Source organism: Macaca mulatta, chromosome 16 (genome assembly GCF_049350105.2).
Source record: "Macaca mulatta isolate MMU2019108-1 chromosome 16, T2T-MMU8v2.0, whole genome shotgun sequence".
NCBI lineage: Eukaryota > Metazoa > Chordata > Mammalia > Primates > Cercopithecidae > Macaca > Macaca mulatta.
In genome coordinates this window covers 46,883,520-46,910,825 of record NC_133421.1, presented here as the reverse complement: position 1 = coordinate 46,910,825, position 27,306 = coordinate 46,883,520, and the positions used below count along the sequence as shown (strand labels likewise).

At 44.9% G+C, this 27,306-nt stretch overlaps 2 protein-coding genes across 3 annotated transcripts in view; one reads left to right on the top strand and one right to left on the bottom strand.

Moving 5' to 3' along the window:
• The window catches only part of ACACA (acetyl-CoA carboxylase alpha), a 330,020-nt gene that overhangs the window by 284,710 nt on the left and 18,004 nt on the right, over window positions 1-27,306 (bottom strand). Inside the window, exons 2-3 of one of the 2 annotated variants that reach the window (XM_077969319.1) lie at window positions 2,715-2,832; window positions 25-142 (exon numbers count right to left, since the gene is read on the bottom strand). The gene's annotated coding sequence lies outside the window, so the exon portion shown is untranslated. 2 annotated transcript variants of the gene reach the window in all.
• On the top strand, window positions 6,645-25,569 carry C16H17orf78 (chromosome 16 C17orf78 homolog). Its single transcript, XM_015119463.3, has 9 exons — window positions 6,645-7,517; window positions 8,959-9,137; window positions 9,457-9,870; window positions 11,555-11,641; window positions 13,140-13,385; window positions 19,773-19,895; window positions 22,435-22,559; window positions 23,008-23,130; window positions 25,358-25,569. Exons 3-9 carry the CDS (start codon window positions 9,813-9,815, stop codon window positions 25,433-25,435), a joined length of 840 nt encoding a protein of 279 aa, XP_014974949.1. The 5' UTR covers window positions 6,645-7,517; window positions 8,959-9,137; window positions 9,457-9,812; the 3' UTR covers window positions 25,436-25,569.

The window sequence follows — 27,306 nt, the reverse complement described above, 5'->3', positions numbered from 1 at the left end:
ATCTACTAAAAATACAAAAATTACCTGGGTGTGGTGACAGATGCCTGTAATCCCAGCTACTTGGGAGGCTGAGGTAGGAGAATTCATTGAATCCAGGAGGTGGAGGTTGCAGTGAGCCGAGATTGTGCCACTGCACTCCAGCCTGGGTGACAGCAAGACTCCGTCTCAAAAGAAAAAAAAAAAAATCTCACCCTGGTTAACTCCTAGACCTGCAGGTAGAAAGTTATTTTCCAACGCACGTCTTGTTTATCAGTGGACCTATTGTGCTGATGTGCCCAATTTTCTGAATGGAAAAAGAAAAAAAAAGGAAGAAAGACTAAAGACAACAAAAAAATCCATGAAAAGGAAATGTAGCTTCAATCAATGAACAAGATGGTCATAATCAGTTGAATAACATAGTTTTGGGGGTGAATAGAGGCAAGCAAAACTGAGAAGAACTGATTCTTGGTATTGGCAGTGTCAGTCTCAAGGGCGGCAGCAACTCTACCTTCTCTGTGCTCTGTATTGTAAACAGCTTGAGCTCTTTAATCAGACAGACCATGCTTTAAATCCTGACTCTGTCACTAATTAGCTCTGTGGCCTTGAGGAAGTGACCCCTTTCTGAGCCTCAGTTTTCTTATCTATGTTATATATACCTATCTTATATTCAGGATATAAAGCCTACCTTCTAAGGTGGTGTTTTGAATTAAATGATGTGACCAAAATGTGAAGCTTCTGGCACACAGCTTGGAAGATAGTAGGCACACAGAAAATATTACTTTCCCCTTTCTCTCCATGTTCCTGTTCTTTCATTTCCTATTAGTGCTCAATGCAGAACAGAGTGCGTATGGATCCTTACTTGATTCAGAAATTGTGATTGCCATGCGCGGTGGCTCACGCCTGTAATCCCAACACTATGAGTGGCCGAGGTGGGTGGATCACCTGAGGACAGGAGTTCAAGATGAGCCTGGCCAACATGTGAAACCCCATCTCTACTAAAAATGCAAAATTAGCCGGGTGTAGTGGCACACAACTATAGTCCCAGTTACTTGGGAGGCTGAGAAAGGAGAATCACTTGAACCCGGGAGGCAGAGGTTGCAGCGAACCGAGATTGCGCCACTGCCCTCCAGCCTAGGCAAGACAGAGTGAGACTCCGTCTCAAAAAAAAAAAAAAAAAAGAAATTGTGTCATTACTAAATTCACTGCCCCCTGCACTCACCCTGAGCAACAGAGTGGAGACCCTGTCTTAGCTACGAGGGAGGCTGAGGAAGGAGAATTACTTGAACCGGGGGGACGGAGGTTACAGTAAGCCGTGTTTGTACCACTGCACTCCACCTGGACGACAGAGCAAGACTCTATCTCAAAAAAAAAAAAAAAAAAAAAAAAAAAAAATTCAGTGGCTGGGCACAGTGGTTCACACCTGTAATCCCAGCACTTTGGAAGGCCGAGGTGGGTGAATCATCTGAGGTCAGGAGTTCGAGACCAGCCTGGTCAACATGGTGAAACCCTATCTCTACAAAAAATACAAAAATTAGCGCCGGGCGCGGTGGCTCACGCCTGTAATCCCAGCACTTTGGGAGGCCGAGGCGGGCGGATCTCAAGGTCAGGAGATCGAGACCACAGTGAAACCCCGTCTCTACTAAAAATACAAAAAATTAGCCGGGCGCGGTGGCGGGCGCCTATAGTCCCAGCTACTCAGGAGGCCGAGGCAGGAGAATGGCGTGAACCCGGGAGGCGGAGCTTGCAGTGAGCCGAGATCGCGCCACTGCACTCCAGCCTGGGCGACAGAGCGAGACTCCATCTCAAATTAGCTGGGCGTGGTGGTGGGAACCTGTAATCCCACCTACTCAGGAAGTTGAGGCAGGAGAATCACTTGATCCCAGGTGGTGGTGGTTGCAGTGAGCCAGAATTGCACCATTGCACTCTAGCCTGGGTGACAAGACCAAGACTCCATCTAAAATAATAATAATAATAAAATAAAAATTCTGTTCACCAACCCATCCGCCCCAATATTTCCAGGTTAATGGAGCATGTGATCAGGGATCTTGGGATATTATGAATCCTTACCCTTACTTGGAGGGAACAAATGACTATGGCCTGAGCTTCTGAGAACCAACCAAAGGCACGTGTAAGTATGCCTGGCTCTGCCCAGGCTTATTATTGCATCATGCAGGAAAGATTATTTGGCCCCTTTGGCAAGGATGTGTAACAGTAGGAACTTACATATATTACAAGTAGTAGTGTAATGAGGACAATCCCTTAGAAAACAGTTTGGCATTAACTGGTAAAGTTGTACATACTCTGCATACCCTATAACCAGAACTTCTGGATTTATACCCTGGAGAAACTTTCAAAACTGCCCCAGAAACACTTCATTATGGCTACAAACTGGAAACAACACAAATGTCTCTCAACAGTAGAATGAATAAATAAATTGTGATACATGCATACAATGAAATATTATAAAGCAATGAGAATGAACAGATGATTGCTATGTGAAGTAATATGGATGAACTTTACCAACATAATGTTGAGCAAAAAATGTATGTTTCCTGCTACAAAAACAGGCAAAACAGGCCAGGTACCCATGGGCTTATGCCTATAATTCTAGCACTTTGAGAGGCTAAAGCAAGCAGATCACTTGAGGCCAGGAGTTCACGACCAGCTTGGGCAACATAGGGAGATCCTGTCTCACAAAAATTATAAACAATTTAGCTGGGCATGGTGATACATGCCTGTAGTCCCAGCTACTTGGGAGGCTGAGGTGGGAGGATTGCTTGAGCCCAGGAGTTGGAAGCTTCAGTGAGTCTTGATCACACAATTCCACTCCAGCCTGGGTGACATAGCAAGACCCTGTCAAAATAAAACAAACAAACAAAAAATGGGCAAAACAAGCCAGGTGCATGTCCCTGTAGTCTCAGCTATTCAGGAAGCTGAGGTGGGAGGATCACTTGAGCCTAGGAGTTCAAATCCGGCCTGGGCAACACAGAGAGAGAGAGACCCCATTTCTAGAAAAAAGAAAGGCAAAACTCATTTGTGATGGCAAGAATCTGGATAATACGTTTTGTTTTTGTTTTTGTTTTTGTTTTTTGGGATGGAGTCTTGCTCTGTAACTGCAGGCTGGAGGCCAGTGGCATGATCTCAGCTCACTACAACCTCCGCCTCCCAGGTTCAAGCAATTCTCCTGCCTCAGCCTCCCAAGTAGCTGGGATTACAGGTGCACACCACCACATCCAGCTAATTTTTGTATTTTTAGTAGAGACAAGGTTTCACCATGTTGGCCAGGCTAGTCTCCAACTCCTGACCTCAGGTGATCTGTCTGTCTTGGCCTCCCAAAGTGCTGGGATTACAGGCGTGAGCCACCATGCCCAGCCCCTCCCTCCTTTTCTTTTTGAGATAGAGTCTCACTCTGTCGCCAAGGCTGGAGTGCAGTGACCCAGTCTCGACTCCTGAGTAGCTGGGACTACAGGCATGAGCCACCATGCCCATCTAATTTGTGTGTATTTAGTGGAAACAGGGTTTCACCATGTTGGCCACGCTGATCTTGAACTCCCGACCTCAAGTGATCCACCCGCCTCAGCTTCCCAAAGTGCTGGGATTACAGGTGTAAGCCACAGTGTCTGGCTGATAATATTTACTTCTGATGGTGAGTAGTGACTGGAAGAACACATAAAAGAAATTTCCAGGTCAGATGCGGTGGCTCATGCCTGTAATCCCAGCACTTTAGGAGGCTGAGGTGGGCGGATCACTTGAGGTCAGAAGTTCAAGACCAGCCTGGTCAACATGCTGAAACCCTGTCCCTATTAAAAATACCAAAATTGGCCAGGTGTGGTGGCTCACGCCTGTAATCCTAGCACTTTGGAAGGCCGAGGCAGGCGGATTGCCTGAGCTTAGTAGCTAAAGACCAGCCTGGGTAACACGGTGAAACCCTGTCTCTACTAAAAATTCCCCCCCAAAAAAATTAGCTGGTGTGTGCCTGTAGTCTCAACTACTTCGGAGGCTGAGGCAGGAGAATTGCTTGAACCCGGGAGGTGGAGGTTGCAGTGAGCCGAGATTGTGCCACTGCACTCCCGCTTGGGCAACACAGCAAGACTCCATCTCAAAAAAAAAAAAAAAAAAAGAGTTTGATTCCATTTATATAATATTCAAAAGTAAACAAAATATTTTTAGTGATACATATATAGATAGTTCAATTTGTTTGTTTGTTTGTTTTTGAGACGGAGTTTCGCTCTTGTTGCCCAGGCTGGAGTGCAACGTTGAGATCTTGGCTCACCTCAACCTCCACCTCCCGCGTTCAAGTGATTCTCCTGCCTCAGCCTCCCGAGTAGCTGGGATTACAGGCATCTGCCACCACACCAGGCTAATTTTGTATTTTCAGTAGAAACAGGGTTTCTCCATGTTGGTCAGGCTGGTCTTGAACTCCTGACCTCAGGTGATTCGCCTGACTCAGCCTCCCAGAGTGCTGGGATTACAGGCATGAGTCACTGCACCTGGCCAATAGTTCAATGATTTTACAAAACATGGAAAAACGAAGATTGGGAGGAGGAAAGAGACCAGAGGATCAGAGGCACAGACATGTAAAGAGCATCCATGATGTTGGCAATGTTCAATTTCTTAGTTTGGGTGATGGTAACATATGTTCACCTTTTCAGTATTATTATTATCATTGAAAATATACTTATGTTCTATATACTCTCCTGTATATATGGTATATTCCACAATTTAAAAACCGCCGCGGCTGGGCTGGGTAGCTCACCCCTGTAATCCCAGCACTTTGGGAGGCTGAGGCGGGCGGATCACTTGAGGTCAGGAGTTTGAGACCAGCCTGGCCAACATGGTGAAAGCCCGTCTCTACTAAAAATGCAAAAATTAGCCAGGCGTGGTGGTGCCTGCTTGTAATCCCAGCTACTCGGGAGGCTGAGGCAGGAGAATGGCTTGGACCTGGGAGGCAGTGGTTGCAGTGAGCCGAAATCACACCACCATACTCCAGCCTGGGCAACAGAGCGAGACTCTGTTTCAAAAAAAAAAAAAAAAAAAGAAAGAAAGAAATAAAATGGTCACGCTGGTAGCTCATCCCTATAATCCCAGCACTTTGAGAAGCTGGGGTGGGAGGACTGCTTGAGCCCAGGAGTTCAAGACCAGCTTTGGCAACATAGTGAGACCCTGCCTCCATTATTAAATTTTTTTTAAATTTAAAAACAAACCAAAACAAATGAACAAAATGGCATGCAGCATTTAAAAAGAGTAGCATAGGCCAGGTGTGGTGGCTCATGCCTGTAACCCCAGCACTTTGGGAGGCCAAGGCGGGCAGATCACGAGGTCAGGAGATCAAGACCATCCTGGCTAACACGGTGAAACCCCATCTCTACTAAAAATACAAAAAATTGGCCAGGCATGGTGGCGGGCACCTGTAGTCCCAGCTACTCGGGAGGCTGAGGCAGGAGAATGGCGTTAACCCACGAGGCGGAGCTTGCAGTGAGCCAAGGCACTCCAGCCTGGGCGACAGAGCAAGACTCCGTCTCAAAAAAAAAAAAAAAAGAGTAGCATAGTGTGCAGGCACAATAATTTTAAAGCTAGAAGAGGCCTTGGAGGCCATTTTGTCCAACCACCTCATTACAGAAATCGAAATAGAGGCCAAGAGAAGACAAGTGCCTTGTTCAAATTCATTTAGTCCATTAAAGAGCCTAGGGTAGGCCTCCTGGCTTCCTGTCAAGTGCTCCTTCTGCAGACCCATCCTGATTCATCCATTTGGTCCTAGTTCCTATTCTCTTCCAACATCATATCTCTAAACTGCTTATGTCGGCCGGGCGCGGTGGCTCACGCCTGTAATCCCAGCACTTTGGGAAGCTGAGGCGGGCAGATCACGAGGTCAGGAGATCGAGACCATCCTGGCTAACATGGTGAAACCCTGTCTCTACTAAAAATACAAAAAATTAGCTGAGCGTGGTGGCAGGCGCCTGTAGTCCCAGCTACTCGGGAGGCTGAGGCAGGAGAATGGCATGAACCTGGGAAGCGGAGCTTGCAGTGAGCCAAGGTTGTACCACTGCACTCCAGCCTGGGCGACAGAGTGCGGCTCCATCTCAAAAAACAAAAATAAAAACAAAATAAACTACATATGTCATAAAACTCATAACTTTTTTCCTGGCAAATTTGATGTTTTTTGTTTTTGTGTGTGTGTGTGGGGAAAGGAGATCAGAAGAGATATACTCTGCTCCACTGATATTCCAAATGCTTAGAAAGTCAGTCAAAATATCTAGCAGTAGAGAAACAGTTTATTAGGAATAATAGAAACATGGATCTACTTGTCTACTCTTGGATTTTTTTGGGGGGGAGGTGGGGGATGGAGTCTCGCGCTGTCACCCAGGCTGGAGTGCAATGGCACAATCTCGGCTCACTGCAACCTCCGCCTCCCGGGTTCAAGAGATTCTCCTGCCTCAGCTTCCCAAGTAGCTGGGACTATAGGCATGTGCCACCATGCCAGATAATTTTTGTATTTTTAGTAGAGATGGGGTTTCACCATGTTGGCTGGTCTTGAACTCCTGACCTCGTGATCCACCTGATTCAGCCTCCCAAAGTGCTGGGATTATCAGCGTGAGCCACAGTGCCCATAATCTTCCACCTCACTGTCCCCAACAGTATGGTCTACTCCAATATGCATGCTGACCTTTTTTTTTTTTTTTTTTTTTAGATGGAGTCTTGCTCTGTCGCTCAGGATGGAGTGCAGTGGCGTGCTGTCAGCTCAGCACAACCTCTGCTTCCCGAGTTCAAACGATTCTCCTGCCTCAGCCTCCCAAGTAGCTGGGATTAGAGACATCCGATACCACTCCTGGCTAATTTTGTATTTTTAGTAGAAACAAGGTTTCACCATGTTAGTCAAGCTGGTCTCGAACTCCTGACCTCAAGTGATCCAACCGCCTCGGCCTCCCAACATGTTGGGATTACAGGTGTGAACTACCACACCTGGCCCAGGCTGACTTTAGAGTCTTTAAATTACAAAATAAAAGGGTAGGGTCTGAGAGGTGATCAAAGAAAACTCTTAGACTTCATCTTTGGCCAAGCACAAGGTCTCTTTTGGGAAAAGTGATCTTTTGCCACCTTGTGACACTGAATGAGAAGAGCAAGCCCTCAGATCAGTTCCTACTCCTGCTCCAAGGTGGCAGCATTGTACCGTGGCATCGAGGAAGTAATGTACAGAGTTTCAAACAGAGCAACAGGAGGGAAGGTGATAATACCTCACAGGAGCAGAGAATCATGTCATCATGTTAAGGAAATAGTAAGCAAAAATCACAAAACCCAAGGAAGGCAATGAAGCCCCTCTGCCCTAACCACCTCCTCTGCTAAGAGAAGCAGGCAGTTGGGGGCAAGAGGGTAGGGAGGACGAATAAAGACTTGCTCGGACCAATAAAGACGTGAGGCATTTATGTTCCCTCTAGTCAGTGGTCTCATTTCTCTGCTTTCTTTCTCACAGCAAAACTTTTTGAAAAAGTTATCTAGGCCGGGTGCAGTGGCTCACACCTGTAATCCCAGCACTTTGGGAGGCCAAGGTGGGCAGATTGCTGGAGCTCAGGAGTTTGAGACCAGTCTGGGCAACACAGTGAGACCCTGTCTCTACAAAAAATAACCCCATCTCTAAAACAAAACAAGAACAAAGAAGCTCTAGAGTTTGATGAAGACAGAGTAGATCTTCATTCTCTCTCTCTCTCTTTTTTTTTTTTTAAGACGGATTTTCACTCTTGTTGCCCAGGCTAGAGTGCAATGGCGCAATCTCAGCTCACCACAATCTCCACCTCCCAGGTTCAAGCGATCCTCCTACCTCAGTCTCCCAAGTAGCTGGGATCACAAACATGCACCACCACGCCCAGCTAATTTTTGTATTTTTAGTAGAGACAGGGTTTCTCCATGTTGGTCAGGCTGATCTCGAACTCCCAACCTCAGGTGATCCACCTACCTCAGCCTCCCAAAATGCTGAGATTACAGGCGTGAGCCACCGCACCCGGCCCTTCATTCTCTTTTATGCTCCATCTATCTACGCCATCACAAAGTCTACAGATTATTTATTTATTTATTTATTTTTGAGACGGAGTCTCGCTGTGTCACCCAGGCTGAAGTGCAGGGGCGCGATCTCGGCTCACTGCAAGCTCCGCCTCCCGGGTTTACGCCATTCTCCTGCCTCAGCCTCCGAGTAGCTGGGACTACAGGCACCCGCCACCACTCCCGGCTAGTTTTTTGTATTTTTAGTAGAGACGGGGTTTCACCATGTTAGCCAGGATGGTCTCGATCTCCTGACCTCGTGATCCACCTGCCTCGGCCTCCCAAAGTGCTGGGATTACAGGCGTGAGCCACCGCGCCCGGCCAAGTCTACAGATTATTACTGTGGATACTAAATAATACAAATTTGGAAAAATCTTCAACAACAGTTATCTGTCTAGGAAAATTTTCCCAAGCCAAAGACAGTACCACTCACCTACTGTATTTAGCTCTTCCTCACAACCTCTCAGCCCAATGGTCATCAGAATGTTGTTCATCAATACTAACTTCACTATTCAGGAATGTGAAGATGTGCAAAACTCAACAGGTATGTCTGTGCTAATGTGAGTTTATGTATATAACTGTGGATGAATTCCAGAGATCATATGGTTCAGGGCCGGCCGGGGTGGCTCACGGCTGTAATCCCAGCACTTTGGGAGGCCAATGGGGGCAGATCACTTGAGGTCAGGAGTTCGAGACCAGTCTGGCCAACATGGTGAAACCTGTCTCTACTAAAAATATAAAAATTAGCCCGTATGGTGGCACACACGTGTAATCCCAGCTATTCAGGAGACTGAGGCAGGAGAATCACTCAAACCCAGGATACGAAGGTTGCAGTGAGCCAAGATCGTGCCATTGCACTCCAGCCTGGGCAACAGAACGAGACTCCACTTCAAAAAAAAACACAGCCAGGCGCAGTGGCTCATGCCTGTAATCCCAGCACTTTAGGAGGCTGAGGCAGGTGGATCAGGAGGTCAGGAGATTAAGACCATCCTGTCTAACACGGTGAAATCCTGTCTCTACTAAAAATACAAAAAAATTAGCCAGGCATGGTGGTAGGTGCCTATAGTCCCAGCTACTTGGGAGGCTGAGGCAGGAGAATGGCGTGAACCTGGGAGACAGAGCTTGCAGTGAGCCGAGATCGTGCCACTGCACTCCAGCCTGGGCGACTGAGCAAGACTCTGTCTCAAAAAAAAAAAAAAAAGAAAGAAAAAGAAAAAAAAAAAGAGATGATATGGTTCAGGACTCTCAAATTTCTAGAGGAGAACATTTATATCCCAAGAAGTCAAGTAATTTTCTCAAGGTGATAGTTAATAACAGGGCCTGTACTAGAACTCAGTTGTACTGACTCCTAGTCCTAGTTTCCTGCTCTGTTCTAGAAATTATATTCCTTACTAGAAATCTCCACATATTTTCATGAAAGTATATAAATCTCTGTGCCTGTATCAGTGAGCATGCATGTAAATGTCTACGTGTCTATCTGCAAGTATTTGTAAAGCATATCAATGGGCGTTTATGGCCTTCCTGCTTGAGAAACCTCTAGGTAATCCAGTTCTCTATGTCAGCACCGGCAGCGAAGTCAGAGCTCTGAGTGAATTATTAACAAGCAGAATTAGCCCTTTCTCCAATTAGCTCTATTCCTGGGTCTTCAGAAACTGGGGCAAAATAATCAGGGTGGAATCAGAGTCTCTCAGGGTCAAACTTGGTTCCAGCTGCGTGCAGTGAAAGCAACTAGAGGCAGAGCTATCAAGGGCTGTGACAGATGAGCAGTGGTCTGTCTGCAATGAGCATGTGCTCAAGCTAACATGGATACCATCTTGGTCTTCAGTCTAATCATTGCATCCTATGATGCCAACAAGAAAGGTAAGTAATTCTCTAGCCTAATCTCCTGGAAAATACAGAGAGAGGCCTAGAAAGAGTTTGGGGGTCTCTTCCACCAGATAGAGATGTAGCTGATATCCAGCAAGCAATACTATCCAGAGGTAATCCTGTGTTATCCACTCGCCTCTAAGGACTGCAGCTTATTCATTCCAGAGAGATAGCTGTCTGTTTCATGATGAGAGGTCTTAAGAGAATGTGATCCATTCTTATATCTTGTTCATGTAATTAACATTAAAAGTTCTTTCACTGTTGGATGGCTTTCTTTAGAGTTTCCGTGTTGTTACCACCCAAGATTCCCAAATTCATAACTTGTTGCCTTTTTTAAGTTGGTACATGTAAATAACTAGATGGTGATATTCTTGGGTGGGGAGAGCTGAGGGAAAGCGTGGTGTTGGGTGGAATGGCATCATTTGCTGCTCTTTGGTAACTGCTTATTTAAAACATGACTTTTCAAAGTTTCGTAAACATTTCATCTCTAAAATTAGCTAATCAAGGCTGGGCGCGGTGGCTCATGCCTGTAATCCCAGCACTCTGGGAGGCTGAGATTGGCGGATCACTTGAGGCCAGGAGTTCAAGACCAGCCTGGTCAACATGGCGAAATCCTATCTCTACTAAAAGTGCAAAAATTAGCCAGGCATGGTGGCATGCACCTGTAATCTCAGCTACTCGGGTGGCTGAGGCACAGGAATCACTTGAACCTGGGAGGTAAGGTTGCAGTGAGCTAAGCTCGTACCTCTGCACTCCAGCCTAGGTAACAGAATGAGACTCTGTCTCAAAAAAATAAAAAATTAAAAAAATAAAATAAAATTAGCTAATCAGAATTCAGACCAAATGGGCAGCAGTAACAAATTTGACAAATTATAAAAATGTCACAACCCTTTGAATTATGTGCCAAAAAGCATAAATAACTAAGACCTATGGTTCTGTGGAAACCTATAGAGATACCAAGGTCAGACAATATAAATATCCAAAAGCTTTATTTAATACAAGAAAGCAGATAGAATAGGAGGGAGAAGAGAAAATAAGCAGTGTTTAAGGAAATGGGTTGGTTAGTCTTTCATTAACTTAGCAAGTTTTCTTAACTCTATTTCACCTTTCTTTGTCCTAAGGGTAATAGATTGGTACTCAGTATTCTTTATACTAGGTCAAATACTACTTTGTATGTATTTGGCTGTGTGTTCTTTTTTGAGGGCCGGGTGTGGTGGCTCACGCCTGTAATCCTAGCACTTTGGGAGGCCAAGGCAGGCAGATCACCTGACGTCAGGAGTTTGAGACCAGCATAGCCAAAATGGCGACACCCCATCTCTACTAAAAATACAAAAATCAGCTGGGCATGGTGGCACATGCCCGTAATCCCAGCTACTCGGGAGGCCGAGGCAGAAGAATCCCTTGAACCCAGGAGGTGGAGGTTGCAATGAGCAGGGAATCATGTCACTGCACTCCATCTGGGCGACAGAGCGAGACTCCGTCTCAATAAATAAATAAATAAAAGCAAAGTCTTTTTAGAGAGTGTTTGATCTCCCAAGTTGCGAGTTTTATGAGCAGGAACTGCATTCTTTCATATCTTCTCCTCCATTGCCCAGAGTTCTAAAAAGAAAGTACCAGTAAATTCTGATTTTCCCCAACTCTCCCCCCGTTCCCCTCCTCCCGCTCTGCTCACCCCTAGACCTGAGAGATAGCAGTTGCCAAGTGGAACAGCTGCCTGGGCTCTTCCCAAAGGACGTGAGAAGCATCAGAGAATTGCAAATGCAAGGTAGGGAATGGGTCCTTTCTGGAAAATGATATTGCCATTCCAAAAAATTTTTACCTTTAAAAGATGTCTCATCTTCCTGCTTCCTAGCCCATCTCTCAAATATCCTATTTTAAGGATATGTATCCTCCCAAGAGGCTTTCTGGAAACCAATCTTTAAATTAACTGTCATTACCTAAGGCATGCCTATATTACTTAAACGGATGGAGATGAAAAAAGAGAAGGAGGCAGCACCTACTCCTCTCTGCATTAAAGAAAATCTATGAGTATCTCTTTTTTTTTTTTTTTTTTTTTTTGAGGCAGAGTCTCGCGCTGTCGCCCAGGCTGGAGTGCAGTGGCCTGATCTCAGCTCACTGCAAGCTCCGCCTCCCGGGTTTACGCCATTCTCCTGCCTCAGCCTCCGGAGTAGCTCGGACTACAGGCACCCGCCACCTCACCCGGCTAGTTTTTTGTATTTCTTAGTAGAGATGGGGTTTCACAGTGTTAGCCAGGATGGTCTCGATCTCCTGACCTCGTGATCCGCCCGTCTCGGCCTCCCAAAGTGCTGGGATTACAGGCTTGAGCCACCGCGCCCGGCCAAAAAAAATCTATGAGTATTTCTCTGTGCTGAATTTACTGCTGTCACCAACCTTCATGGGAACCATGGAAGGAAGAAAGGCAGGACTTGTATATTAGTACTATGAACACATACTAAAGAAGAAGTTAACTAAAAGGAGGAGAAAGTATAGCAGTGGAATTTAACAGGAATCATGAATGGAAGTGGGTCAGCTTGGCACTATTCAGATTAAAAACCAGCTTCGGCCAGGCATGGTGGCTCATGCCTGTAATCCCAACACTTTGGGAGGCCAAGGCAGGTGGATCACTTGAGGTCAGGAGTTTGAGACCAGCCTGACCAACACAGTGAAACCCCATCTCTACTAAAGATACCAAAATTAGCTGGGTGTAGTGGTGCACGCCTGTAACCCCAGCTACCTGGGAGGCTGAGGCAGGAGAATCACTTGAACCAGGGAGGTGGAGGTTGCAGTCAGCTGAGATCACGCCATTGCACTCCAGCCTGAGCAACAAGAACAAAACTCCGAGCAACAAGAGCAAAACTCCAAGATCGTGCCATTGCACTCCAGCCAGGGCAACAAGAGCAAAAGCTCCAAGGTCGGGTGTGGTGGCTCACGTCTGTAATCCCAGCACTTTGGCCAAGGTGGGAGGATTGCTTGGGCCCAGGAGCTCGAGACCAGCCTGGGCAACACAGCAAAACCTTGTCTTTTAAAAAATTAAAAAATTAGCCGAGCATAGTGGCATACACCTGTAGTCCCACAGTCTCAGCTACTCAGGAGGCTGAGGTGGGAGGATTGTTTGGAGATTGAGGGAGTTTGAGGCTAGATTGAGCCATGATTGCACCACTGCACTCCAGGTTGGGTGACAGAGCAAGGCCCTGTCTCATAAAAAACAACCAAACAAAAAACAAAACCAGCTCCATTTTTCTGTCTGACTCTTCTCCTTCCAGAAACTCACACAGAAACCAAAAGGACAACATTCATTCAAAATCAGACTATGACTACCTTGCAGTGCCTTGGCTCTGGCAGCAAAGTAAAAGTCAACCTTGTATATTTGGAGAGAAGGCCAAAGGTCAAGCATATTCTGAAGAACCTGAGAATCATTGCTGCTCCCCATAGAAACAGCTCTGCCTCCTCAAGCTGTCACCTAATTCCCACATCCAAGTTTCAGACTGGATCTCTACTAACAGGCAAAGGTGAGATTGGAAAAGAGGAAGGGGGCAGGCACCAACTTTTAGTTGACATCCTTGAAGGAAGCTGGAGCTCAGTAGCAGGAAAAGCTATAAGGAAATGAATTATCCTCGCCGTGGGCAAATCTATGTACTCTTTGCGAGTCAGTTTTATAATCTCTAAGATCCCTTCTAGCCCTGATACGCTGTGATTTTCATGTGATCTCCATTTCTGATGGGTCTTCTTTTGACGGTTTTTTAAAATTTCTTTTTTTCTTTTTTTTTTTTTTTTTTTTTTTTGAGATGGAGTCTCGCTGTATCGCCCAGGCTGGAGTGCAGCGGTGCAGTCTCGGCTCACTGCAACCTCTGCCTCCCAGATTCAAGTGATTCTCCTGCCTCAGCCTCTTAAGTAGCTAGGATTACAGGCGTCTGCCACCATGGCTGGCTAATTTTTGTATTTTTAGTACAGACGGGATTTCACCATGTTGGCCAGGCTGGTCTTGATTTCCTGACCTCAAGTGATCTGCCTGCCTTGGCCTCCCAAACTGCTCGGATTACAAACGTGAGCCACCGTGCCTGGCTAGTTTTTTTTTTTTTTTTTTCCATTTTGAATGCACACAGTAAAATATTCAAACAGCATAGATTTATAGTGAAAAGTAAATCTCTCTCCTACTCCTGTCTCTCAATTCTCCAGTTCTCTATCCCTGATGGAACCACTACTATCTACTTATTATATTTCCTTCCAGAGATACTCTGAGAATGTATGAATGTGTGTATTTTAAAAACATAAATGGTAACATACCTTATACATTGTTCTGCCCCTTGCTTTTGCTTGTTGTTGTTGTTTTGTTGTTGTTGTTTTGTTTTTTGTTGTTGTTGTTGTTTTCTTTGGAGATGGAGCCTCACTCTGTCACCCAGGCTGGAGTGCAGTGGCGCGATTTCGTCTCACTGCAACCTCTACCTCCCAGATTCACGTGATTCTCCTGTCTCAGCTTCCCAATTAGCTGGGATTACAGGTGCCCGCCACCACACCCAGTTAATTTTTGTATTTTTAGTAGAGACAGGGTTTCACCATGTTGGCCAGGCTAGTGTTGAACTTCTGACTTCAAGTGATTCACCCACCTCAGCCTCCCAAAGTGCTAGGATTACAAGCGTTAGCCACTGCGCCCAGCCAAGTTCCTTGCTTTTCCATTTAATAATACATCTTATAGGTCGTTCCATTTCAATATGTATATATTTACCCCATACTTTTTAAAAATATTTGCCTCATTCTTTTTTTTTTTTTTTTTTTTGAGACGGAGTCTCGCTCTGTTGCCCAAGCTGGAGTGCAGTGGCGCGATCCTGGCTCACTGCAAGCTCCGCCTCCTGGGTTCACGCCATTCTCCTGCCTCAGCCTCCCGAGTAGCTGGAACTACAGGCGCCCGCCACCGCGCCCAGCTCATTTTTTGTATTTTTAGTAGAGACGGGGTTTCACCATGGTCTCGATCTCCTGACCTTGTGATCCGCCTGCCTCGGCCTCCCAAAGTGCTGGGATTACAGGCGTGAGCCACCGCGCCCGGCAGCCTCATTCTTTTATGTACAAATTAATGTACAAATAATAACAGTTGTACATGATCCCATAGTATGTCTCTTCTATATTCTTTTATTTATTTATTTTTTTGAGACGGAGTCTTCCTCTGTTGCCCAGGCTGGAGTGCAGTGGTGCGATCTCGGCTCACTGCAAACTCTGCCTCCCGGGTTCATGCCATTCTCCTGCCTCAGCCTCCTGAGTAGCTGGGACTACAGGCATCCGCCACCACACCCGGTTAATTTTTTGTATTTTTGGTAGAGATGGGGTTTCACCCTGTTAGTCAGGATGGTCTTGATCTCCTGACCTCATGATCTACCTGCCTCAGCCTCCCAAAGTGCTGGGATTACAGGTATAAGCCACTGTGCCCAGCCATGTCTCTTCTATATTCTACTAGCTCCCTATTGATATATATTTTGGTTGTTTCCAATCTTTTGCAAATACAAACAATGCTGCAAACAATGACCATATAAATTCTTCTTTTTTCTTTTAATAAATTATTTTCCCTTCTTTCACTATTACTCAGGATCTATATATATTCTTCTTGTATACCTGTAATTTATCAATAAGATAAATTCCAAGAAGCAGGATTGCTGCATCAAAGGTTGACAGTTATTGCTAAATTACCCTCCCTAGAGGTTGGTTCCATTATGCATACCCACCCTGGGTGAGAATGCCTATTCCCCCACAGCTGCTAGGCAGTGGTTCTTAACCTCAGCCTGAAGTTTCTCTGCTTCAGCCCTCCTTTCCTTTTCTCACCCATTATTTTTGTCATATAGTTTTTGTTTGTTTGTTTTTTGTTTTTTTTTTAGTGTAGCCAGTTCCTCTTTATAAACTGGCAATCCCCTAGATGCTATTGCTACATTACTGGAAAATAAAATAAAACTTGACATTTTTAGAGAAATAGGGGCTCCACAAGCAGAATAATGGCAAAAACTTTAAACAGCAGACTAAAACTGGGAAATAAGTGGATAGGCTCTCAGGATGTGACTTAGGTACAGTAAATTATATATGCTAACATGACCTGAATGTTTCACTCACTTTATGATATTTTCTAAAATTCCACAGTGAAAAATCATGTGAAAAACCCCACTGCTCCCCCCTTTTTTTTTTTTGAGATGGAGTTTTGCTCTTGTCGCCCAGGCTGGAGTGCAATGACACGATCTCAACTCACTGCAACCTCCGCCTCCCAGGTTCAAGTGATTCTCCTGCCTCAGCCTCCCGAGTAGCTGGGATTACAGGCGCCCGCTACCTCACCCAGCTAATTTCTTTTTTTTTTTTTTTTTTTTTTGTATTTTTAGTAGAGATGGTGTTTCATCACGTTGGCCAGGCTGGTCTGGAACTCCTGACCTCAGGTGACCCACCTGCCTAGGCCTCCCAAAGTGCTGGGATTACAGGCATGAGCCACCATGCCCAGCCAGAAAACTCTTAAAAACTCAAAAGCATCAGGTGCGGTGGCTCACGCCTGTAATCCCAGCACTTCGGGAGGCCGAGGCAGGTGGATCACGAGGTCAAGAGATCAAGACCATCCTGGCCAACATGGTAAAACCCCATCTCTACTAAAACTACAAAAATTAGCTGGGTGTGGTGACGTGTGCCTATAGTCCCAGCTACTCGGGAGGCTGAGACAGAATAGCTTGAACCCAGGAGGTGGAGGTTGCAGTGAGCTGAGATCACGACACTGCAGTCCGGCCTGGCGACAGAGCTAGACTCTGTCTCAAAAAACAAAACAAAACAAAATTTAAAAATTAGCCGGGCATGGAGGCACGCGCCTGTAATCCCAGCTACTCGGGAGGCTGAGACAGAAAAATGACTGAACCCAGGAGGCGGAGGTTGCAGTGAACCGAGATCGAGCCACTGCATTCCAGCCTGGGCGACAGAGCGAGACACCCTCTCAAAAAATAAACAAGCTCAAAAGACTCTGCCAGGGTTTTGAACTTTCAACATTAATGCAAATTAATTAAATCAAATTGTTTCCTTCTTAACATATGACAACTTGCTGTCCATGGCAGCTGTAATGGGGAATAGTGGACTTAAGTCATTTGGGAGTTTGGAGCACTCTGGGTGGAGTGAATATAGTGCTAGGCATTGTGGGACTTGAGGCAACTAAGGACAGTAGCTCTTAGAAACTGGGACAAGGAAAACTGAGAGGTTAAGGGAGAGGAGAGATGCCAAAGATCAACCTGACCTAATTCAAAAATTTGCATTTGGCTAGCCTCCCAGAGAAAAAGAAACTCTTCCCCTTCCTTCATAACATAGTAGTTGTTTCCCACATCTAGAATTTCAGCTAATACTCTGTACTATTTGAACTATGCAAAAAGATCAAATGAATATTTGTAGATTAGTTTGGGGACCTAATCATCACTCATGATACATTTTTATGAAACCATAATGATGAATCCCGAACAACCTATTTATTTATTTGAGACAGAGTCTCGCTTTGTCCCCCAGGCTAGAGTACAGTGGTGTGATCTCGGTTCACCGCAACCTCCACCTCCCAGGTTCAAGCAATTCTCACGCCTCAGCCTCTCAAGCAGCTGGGATTACAGGCCTGCACCACTACGCCCAGCGAATTTTTTGTATTTTTAGTAGAGATGGGGTTTTGCCATGTTGGCCAGGCTGGTCTCAAGCTCCTGTCCTCAAGTGATCTGCCCACCTCAGCTCCCAAAGTGCTGGGATTACAGGCGTGAGCCACCTCACTTGGCCCAAAACAACGAATTTATGAATGAATTTTTGAAACATAATCCCTTCTACAAGTTTGAAACTTCCTATTCTGAATGTAAATCTCCACTCAGTACCAGGATGTGATAAACCTCAAACAGGGTAGAAATAAAAATTAGAGCTGGGCGTGGTGTCTCATGCCTGTAATTCCAGCACTTTGGGAGCCTGAGGCAGGGACACGAGGTCAGGAGCTCGAGACCATCCTGGCCAACATAGTGAAACACCGTCTCTACTAAAAATACAAAAATTAGCCAGGTGTGGTGGTGTGTGCCCGTTGTCCCAGACAGTCTGCACAGAAGGATGTCCTGGAAATGGTCAGAAGACAGTTCATGAAAATGTCCTCAGGTAAAATAGAAATTTGAAACTGTAAGGGTGAGAATGTTCTGCAATACAAATGGTCATCAGAAGATGTGGGTCAACATGGAATGTAGAAAAAGGTAAATGGAGACTATTTGTTATTATTTATGAAATTTGGAAAAGGAAAAGGCCGCTATTACCAATATTTCAAAATTTCCTTCTGGTGGAGAAAGAAGACTCATTAGGTCATCTTTTTCCTCCTCTTTCAATCATAATATCATTCAGCTTGCAAAGTGTTTATACACATGCTTTCTCATTTTTATTTATTTCTGATCTTCACAACACCCCTGTGAAATAGGTAGACCAAGTATTATTTTACTATTGCCATCTTACAGATTTAAAAAAACAAATCACGGAGAACTTGTGGTGACTTGTCCAAAGTGAGATTTGTTTATTTTTATCTAATCTGACACATAAACACGTAAGTTATCACTTCAAAGCACTGACTAGCACTATGCTGAAAATGTTCTTGTTTTTCCTTTTGAACCTCTTGATGTCTGTCTCTGCCAATGTCTGCCAACACTGTCTTCCTGATTAAACTGGAATCAGCATTACTTCTTCCCCTATAATTTCATATACAGTGCCTGGTACTATAGCCACTGGCCTCTGAGGTAAAGAACTATCATTTTCTCATGGATTTAAGACACGGAAGAGTAATTTAGAAAAGTCAAGTAGAATTTATAGACCTTAATTTAATATGCAATGATATGAGACCACTAAAAATAGAACAGAAACCACACTGTCTGAATTGGATTAGGTCAATTCTGGAGACGAGTGAGGTTATTTCCAGACTCCGGCTAGACTCTATCCACCTCCCATCACTTCCACTGCTGGTGTGAATCACATCATCTCTCATCTGGACTTTTGCAATGGCCTCCTAACAGGCTACCCTGCTTCTACCCTTGCCCACTGCTAACCCATTCCCAACACAGTAGCCCAGAGATCCTTTGAAAGCAAGGCCAGGCCAGGCACGGTGGCTCACGCCTGTAATCCCAGCACTTTGGGAGGCCGAGGTGGGTGTATCACTTGAGGTCAGGAGTTTAAGACCAGCCTGGCCAACATGGTGAAACCCCATCTCTACCAAAAAATACAAAAATTAGCCAGGTGTGATGGTGCGCACCTGTAGTCTCAGCTACTTGGGAGGCTGAGGCACGAGAATCACTTTAACCTGGGAGGCAGAGGTTGCAGTGATCCGAGATCATGCCACTGCACTCCAGCCTGAGTGACAGAGGGGGACCCTATCTCAAAAAAAAAAAAAAAATGCTGAATGAATGAAATCAAGGAGTGCATGAAGTTGGGTGGCTTTTCCTTCTTCCAGCTCCTCCTGCTTTCCCCAGTCCCCTCTCAGAGTAGTTGATCGAGATTCTACTAGACACACTTGCAGCAGTCATTAAGGCTAACTGTGATATTTCATGTTCTTCCTTGGACTTTAGAGCCATCTCTTTTTAAAGAAGGAAACCGTCAGCAGTTTTTAACGGCCTTCATCTTTATTATTATTGTGGCCTAAATAATGATAGGCAATGATATCATTGGTATCACTCCTTCACTCTGATCCTGTGTTAGTCAAAAGTCCCATGGGCATTTAATCCATATCTCTTATTAGTATTGCTACCCTCATTTACTCTTGGCATTATTTTGTGCTCACACCCTAAACCTATGGACAGACAGGTTAATGGGACCACAATTGGAAGCTGGGTAGGGTTTTATCAGATTCAAAGGCAGAATGAAGTTTTCCCCTAAAGTTTCATCTTTTCTACTTTGTTTTATAGCTTTTTTACCAGGGATCTCACAATGTAAAGTCTATGCAGTGATGGGGGCTTCATCAGAGACTTTTTCCACCACTACCCCTTCTATAACTCCTGGGAATAAAGAAGAGAAAACTACAAGTACTGGTAATTTTTCTAGCTTTGAAATGACAAACTACAGAATAAGTAGGAGTAAAATAAGAACAGAAAAAGAAACATTTTTAGCCCCAATGTTAGTCTGGATCTACTGATATGTTTTCTTAAGGTTGAGAAGTTACTGACTGTATGTTGAAAAATCATTCAATTTTTTTATTTAAAAAAAAATTAGCTTCTCTAGGCCAGGCGCTGTGGCTCATGTCTGTAATCCCAGCACTTTGGGAGGCCGAGGTGGGTGGATCACCTGAGGTCAGGGGTTCAAGACCAGCCTGACCAATATGGTGAAACCCCGTCTCTACTAAAAATACAAACATTAGCCAGACGTGGTGGCACAGGCCTGTAATCCCAGCTACACGGAAGGCTGAGGCAGGACAACTGCTTGAACCCAGGAGGCGGAGGTTGCAGTGAGCCGAGATTGTCCCACTGCACTCTAGCCTGGGCGACAGAGTGAGACTTTGTCTCAAAACAACAACAACAACAATAAAATTAGCTTCTCTATAAAGAAGGTCCCAGAAATGTTTGTAATTTGACACCATCAATGATCGTTTATCTCCACGCAAATGAGCTCACCCTGTAGCCAGAATTAGGGACAGAAAAAACTGTATTTCTGTAGTAGGTAATTCTAGCCGCTGTATGTATAGATGGACAATATTTAAACACTAAGCAATTATAAGAGTAATGACACCAACCAAGTGCTTTTCTTTCTTTTCTTTTTTTTGAGACAGGGTCTTGTGTTGCCCAGACTGAAGTGCAGTGGTGCAGATATGGCTCACTGCAGCCTCGACCTCTGGGGGTCAAGTGATCCCCCCACCCTCAGCCTCCTGAGTAGCTGTGACTACAGGTGCGTGCCACCATGTTCAGCTAATTTTTAAATTTTTGTAGAGACAGGGTCTCACCACATTGTGCAAGCTGGACTCAGACTCCTGGGCTCAAGCGATCCTACCGCCTCAGCCTCCCAAACTGCTGGGATTACAGGCATTACCCACCACGCCCATCCCCAAGAGCATGTATTTGTTTCGATATGGAGTCTCACTCAGTCACCCAGGCTGGAGTGCAGTGGTGTGATCTCGGCTCACCACAACCTCCACCTCCTGGGTTCAAGCGATTCTCCTGCCTCAGCCTCCTGAGTAGCTGAGACTACAGGCATGCACCACCATGCCCGGCTAATTTTTGTATTTTTAGCGAGACAAGGTTTCACTATGTTGGCCAGGCTGGTCTCGAACTCCTGACTTTGTGATCCGCCTGCCTCAGCCTCCCAAAGTGCTGGGATTACAGGCGTGAGCCACTGCACCCAGCCTCCAAGAGCATCTTTTCATCTTCACTGTTTTTTTGGTTTTTGTTTTTTAAGATGGAGTCTCATTCTGTACCCTAGGCTGGAGAGCAGTAGCACAGTCTCAGCTCACTACAACCTCTGCTTCCTGGATCCAATAAATTCTCCTGCCTTAGCCTCCTGAGTAGCTGGGACGACAGACACGCACCACCATGCCTGGCTAATTTTTGTATTTTTAGTAGAGATGGGTTCCACCATGTTGGCCAGGCTGGTCTCAAACTCCTGACCTCAAGTGATCCGCCCACCTCGGCCTCCCAAAGTGCTGGGATTACAGGTGTGAGCTTTCCTCACAATTTTTTTAGCAAGAATCCTCCTTAAATTGGCCAGGACTAAAATTCTGTAAGATTCCAATTTAGGTTACATCCTAGTTTCTACCAGGGGAAAAAATGTGATATTAGTAATAACAAGATGCATATTAGGACAAGGTGAGATGGCTCACACCTGTAATTCCAGCACTTTGTGAGGCCAAGGCTGTAGGATCACTTCAGGCCAGGAGTTCAAGCTCAGTGGGAAATATAATGAGACTGTCTGTACAAAAAATTTTTAAAAATTAGCCGGGCATGGTGGCGTTCACCTGTGGTCTGAGCTACTCGGGAGGCTAAGGTGGGAGGATGGTTTGAGCCTGGGAGATTGAGGCTGACGTGAGCCGAGATTGTGCCACTGCATGCCAGTCTGAGCGACAGAATGAGAAAAAGATGCGTATTAGCCATGTGCCGCCAGATTGAGCTTCTGACCCAGAAGCAGTGCTAATTTTCACATTTCTTCCTCTTATACCCCATGAAAGCCAGGAGAAACACAGGAAGGGCGATTTTCTAATCCCATAAAATGTGTCAGAGCAAAATGGTAGGAACCCTGATAAAGCTGACAATGAAAGAAGTTTAGAACTCCAGGTGTACCCAAGATTTTTCTTCCTGCAAGCAGTGTAAGAATCAGCCCTATGTGATTATGGAAAATCCCCAATTCCAGGGAAGGTGACTCACTGGGAAGAGGGTGCAAAAGAAGTTAGAGCAGAGCCCATGATGCTCAGCTCACCCCCACTCCCTCCAACCCTGAGTTTGAATTGGAAATTCTGCCTCTGCCTCTGGGTCTGGCTGGGCCTCTAATAGTCTTGTGAGCCAGAATAACTTCAGGTCAAAGGGTCAATCTCTTCCCTCTCTCAAATTTTCTTTTCTCCCTCTTCCACTCCCCTCTCTCCTTTAGACACAGATGAGAACCTAGAGAAGAGACAGAAATGGAGTACTGTGGTCAAAATTCTGATTGCTGTCACCCTGTTGCTCAGTGGAGTTGCCATTATAGTATTTGTAATTTTTGAAGTCCCATGCCCTGTAAGTTTGCTGTTGTATTGAATCCTTGAACTTGACCTATAAAGACTTTCTTCTGTTCCAGAGGCAGCTTGGCATAAGGAGAAAAGCAGACTTTGGAATTTGAGTAGATCTGCCACTCACACTCACTAGCTGAGTGGTTTGGGGAAAGTTGCTTGACTTTTCTAACCTCGGGGCCTCATGTGTAAAATAAGTCTCATGATATTTGCCTCTCATGCTAGTTATAAAGATTGAGATCCTGTGTGAAAGGCACCTGGCACATAGGTGCTCGCTAAATGCAAGTTCCTTTCCTCTGCTGTACTTAGACATTTTCTAGGAAGGATAGGTCCATAGGACTGAATATTTTATTTAGAAGAGATGACTTCCTTTAAGTTGCCCAACATGAGGTTTGGAAGAAAACCAAATGCTTAGCAGCCACTTGATATTAATACCAGTCATTTTCTCCCTTCAGTGTCAATGCCTAGGAGCCAGGGAGCTGTGCCAATGCCAGCGGTTGTGGAGATGGCAAAGGAAGGGAGGCCAGCCACCTGGGACAGCTGAATTCAAGCTTGACTCTCAGCCTCAGAAGGAAAGTGTTCTCTGTGTGGTTTATGTCATTTGCTTAAAGAAGGTGGGGTAGAGGCTGGGCGTGGTGGCTCACGCCTGTAATCCCAGCACTTTGAGAGGCCGAAGCAGGTGGATCACCTGAGGTGATTGAGACCAGCCTGACCAACATGATGAAACGTCTCTACCAAAAATACAAAAATTAGCCAGGCATGGTGGCACATGCCTGTAGTCCCAGCTACTCGGGAGGCTGAGGCAGGAGAATCACTTGAACCTGGGAGGCGGAGATTGCAGTGAGCCGAGATTGTGCCACTGCACTCCAGCCTGGGCAACAGAGTAAGACTCTGTCTCAAAAAAAAAAAAAAAAAGGAAAGAAAGAGAAAAAGAAAAGAAAATGGGGTTAATATATAAGTGATAGGAGATTCGCCCCTAAGAAGACTGTGAAAAATATATATTTTTAATGTGCTAGGAACAGGGAGCTGCTTCAGTTATGAAGCAAATGTGGGCAATCCTTCTTATATCAGGAAATAGGTAGGATTTTATACTACTGTTTTCCTAACATCAGTCCAGCCATAATACAATAGGGTGCTTATTGAATACACATACCTCTGGGCCCCATATAAACTGAATCAGATGATTTAGATTGGAGCCAAGAATCTTTTAAGATTTTTAAGGCCAGGCCTGATTTATCATGCCTGCAATCCCAGTGCTTTGGGAGGCAGAGGCAGGAAACTTGCTGGAGTCCAGGAGTTTGAGACCAGCCTAGGCAACATAGCGAGACACTGTCTCTATAAAAAAAAAAATATATATATATATATATTTTTATATATATATACATGTATATATACGTGTATATATACATGTATATATAACAACAAAAAACATGTGTATATATGTGTGTGTGTGTGTGTGTGTGTGTATAGCCAGCTGGGCCGGGCACGGTGGCTCACGCCTGTAATTCCAACACTTTGGGAGGCCAAGGCAGGTGGATCACGAGGTCAAGAGATCGAGACCATACTAGCCAACATGGTGAAACCCTGTCTCTACTAAAAATACAAAAATTAGCTGGGCATGGTGGCACGCACCCGTAGTCCCAAGCTACTCGGGAGGCTGAGGCAGGAGAATTGCTTGAACCCAGGAGACGGAGGTTGCGGTGAGCCGGGATTGTGCCACTGCACTCCAGCCTGGGTGACAGAAAAAGACTCCATCTCAAAAAAAGGAAAAAAAAAAAAAAAAAGAAAAAAAAAAAGCCAGCTGGTAGTACGTGCCTGTAGCCCTAGCTTCTTGGGAGGCTGAGGTGGGAGGGGATCACTTGGGCTCAGGAGCTGAAGTCTGCAGTGAGCTATGATTGAGCCACTGCACTCCAGCCTGGGAAAGAGAGTGAGACCCTGCCTCAAAAACAAAAGAACATTATCATTTCTCCTGAGCATTGGAAGAAATAGGCCTGAAGGAAAGTACAAAGTCTAGTTCAGAATTAGAATTAGAGATAACCATGGAGCTGCAACTATGATTGAACTTCTATGAACATAATAAGCTACTATATGATAAAGGAATAAAAATAGGGCCAGGCGCGGTAGCTCACGCCTGTAATCCCAGCACTTTGGGAGGCCAAGGTGGGCAGATCATGAGGTCAGGAGTTCGAGACCAGCCTGACCAACATGGTGAAACTCCGTCTCAACTAAAAATACGAAAAATTAGCCGGGTGTGGTGGCACATGCCAGTAATCCCAGCTACTCAGGAGGCTGAGGCAGGATAATCGCTTGAACCTGGGAGGCAGAGGCTGCGGTGAGCTGAGATCACACCACTGCACTGCAGCTTGGGTGACAGAGCGAGACTCCAACTCAAAAAAAAATAAAATAGTACTAAGATAGCAATTTTATATACATTATCTCATTTGAGCCTTACATAAATCCTGGAAAGTAGCCAGGGCAAGCATCTACATTTCACTCATACTTAAGCTGAGGCTTTAAGAGGTTATGTGACTTCCCAAGGTTACACAGCTGGTAGAACAGAACTATGATCCAGATCTTTTAATTACTTTGCTAGTGGGTTATAGGTTCCAAGCAAGTATAGGTTCTCATACCTATGTGCACCTTGATCATACTTTCTCAGTGTAATTATTGATTAATGAAGAGGCAAAATGAAGTGCACTTCGAATTACATGGGGTTTTGTACTTAGCCAGCCCTTTTCTTGGTACATGAAGAACTATATACACTTGCATCCTTTTTTAACTTTCGTATTTCCTTTCAATCTCTAGGTTGGACGAGATGCTGCCAATTCATCAGACCCAAAGAAAGCTGCAGGGATCACTGTTATCCACCAGACATACTTCTAAAAAGTTCTGCTGTATCTCAAACACTGAATGATACTACACAGTCTTCTCCCTATTAATATGGGCACATTCTTGCCAATTTCACACTCATATCTTCAGCAGGGACATTACAATCAAACACCAATTCCTGGTTAATGAAGGGAGAGTGTGGGCTTAGCAGAGTTACCCTCATGCCTCTGTCTGAGCCACAACCTTCTGTAATTCACTTCACACATCCATCAATATGGATATCTTTCCATCCCCTCAGATGAGAACAAAAAGCGTTCCCTTCAAGCACTGTGAATGGACCTTATTGCTCTCTTTGACAGAAGACTCAAACACAGCCTCCAAGGAACAAGGCAGCTGTTAGTGGGACATAGCTTCCAACTCCTCTGTTATCTTCACAGCTGACTTCACGCTCATTGGTCCTCAACTAGCTTACAGTGGGACTCCTCATCTCCCTGGTTGACGTTCATAAGGTTTTGTAATTTAGCTTCTGGTACTACATGTACCTATCCACTGGTATTACATGTACCTATCCACACATTGCTGAAGGAAACTTGACCCTATGCATTCCAAATGTCTTCCTCATAAGTTATCCCCAAGGGGTTCAGGGACTACAGACCATTAGTAGCCAAGAGAAGTTTTCTGACGATCCAGAATTCCTAAGGTGGCTCTGATGTTATATCACACTTTAACAGAAAGCTGCATACCTTTTGGACAAGGATTCCAGAGCAAAATAATTATGATAATGCTGTTTCTCACAGAAGCATAGCTATGAGTCAAATCTAACCTGCTTAAATAAGAGTTCGGTGAGAAAGTGAAAGTGAAACCACCTGATCTTGAATCAATGTTCAGGTGAAAAAGGAAATGTCAGGAGGGATAAGACAGGGTGAGGCCCTGCTTCTTTTCCTAAGAGTCTGAAACCGTTCCATTTCATTTTGGTGAAACGTGTCTGTTTCTAAGTAATTCCGTTTTCTTAGTTCTCTGGAAAACAAACAAACAAAACAAAACAAAACATAAAACTGTATCCTTCTTTCTTTCACTTCAAGTGCTGTCCAAAAAGTGATTATCAAAACAATACCAACAGGGGAAAATCTCACCCTAAGGCTCGATTTAATATTCAAGTCCAGTCTGAAAGAGACAACAGATACAAAGCATGGATAATGAGGACACGTTTCAAAGAAGCTCCGAAGAACCTCTAGGGTCGGGCGCGGTGGCTCACACCTGTAATCCCAGCACTTTGGGAGGCCAAGGTGGGTGGATCACCTGAGGTCAGGAGTTTGAGACCAGCCTGGCCAACATGCTGAAACCCCATCTCTATTAAACACACAAAAATTAGCCGGGCATGGTGGAGGGCACCTATAATCTCAGCTACTGGGGAGGGGGAGGCAGGAGAATCGCTTGAACCTAGGAGGTAGAGGTTGCAGTGAGCCGAGATCTTGCCACTGCATTCCAGCCTGGGCAACAAGAGCAAAACTCCATCTCAAAAAAAAAAAAAAAAAAAAAAAAAAAAAAAGGAACCTCTGTATTTCCATAGAGCACACCTTGAAAATATGATAGACAGGAAAGAACACTGAGGTTGGCATTTGGATGAATGAGTATATTATTTGCATCCTGCCACTGATCCACAATGTTGCCTCAAGTTTATTTTACCATCTGTGACTTAGTTTGACAATAAAATAGGAAGAAAAAAAAATGCCTGCTCTTTCCCAAGACCACTGGTGAAGATGATTAAAAACATTAAATGCTCAGAAGTTCTTGGTCCAGAACTAATGCCTACACGCATCCTCACCCTTCCCAGCCTCATCCACCACTGAATGTCCCTTAATCCTGAAACATGAGATTTCCCAGGAGATAAAACCTATGGCAAAATCTGCACTCATCAACTCCTC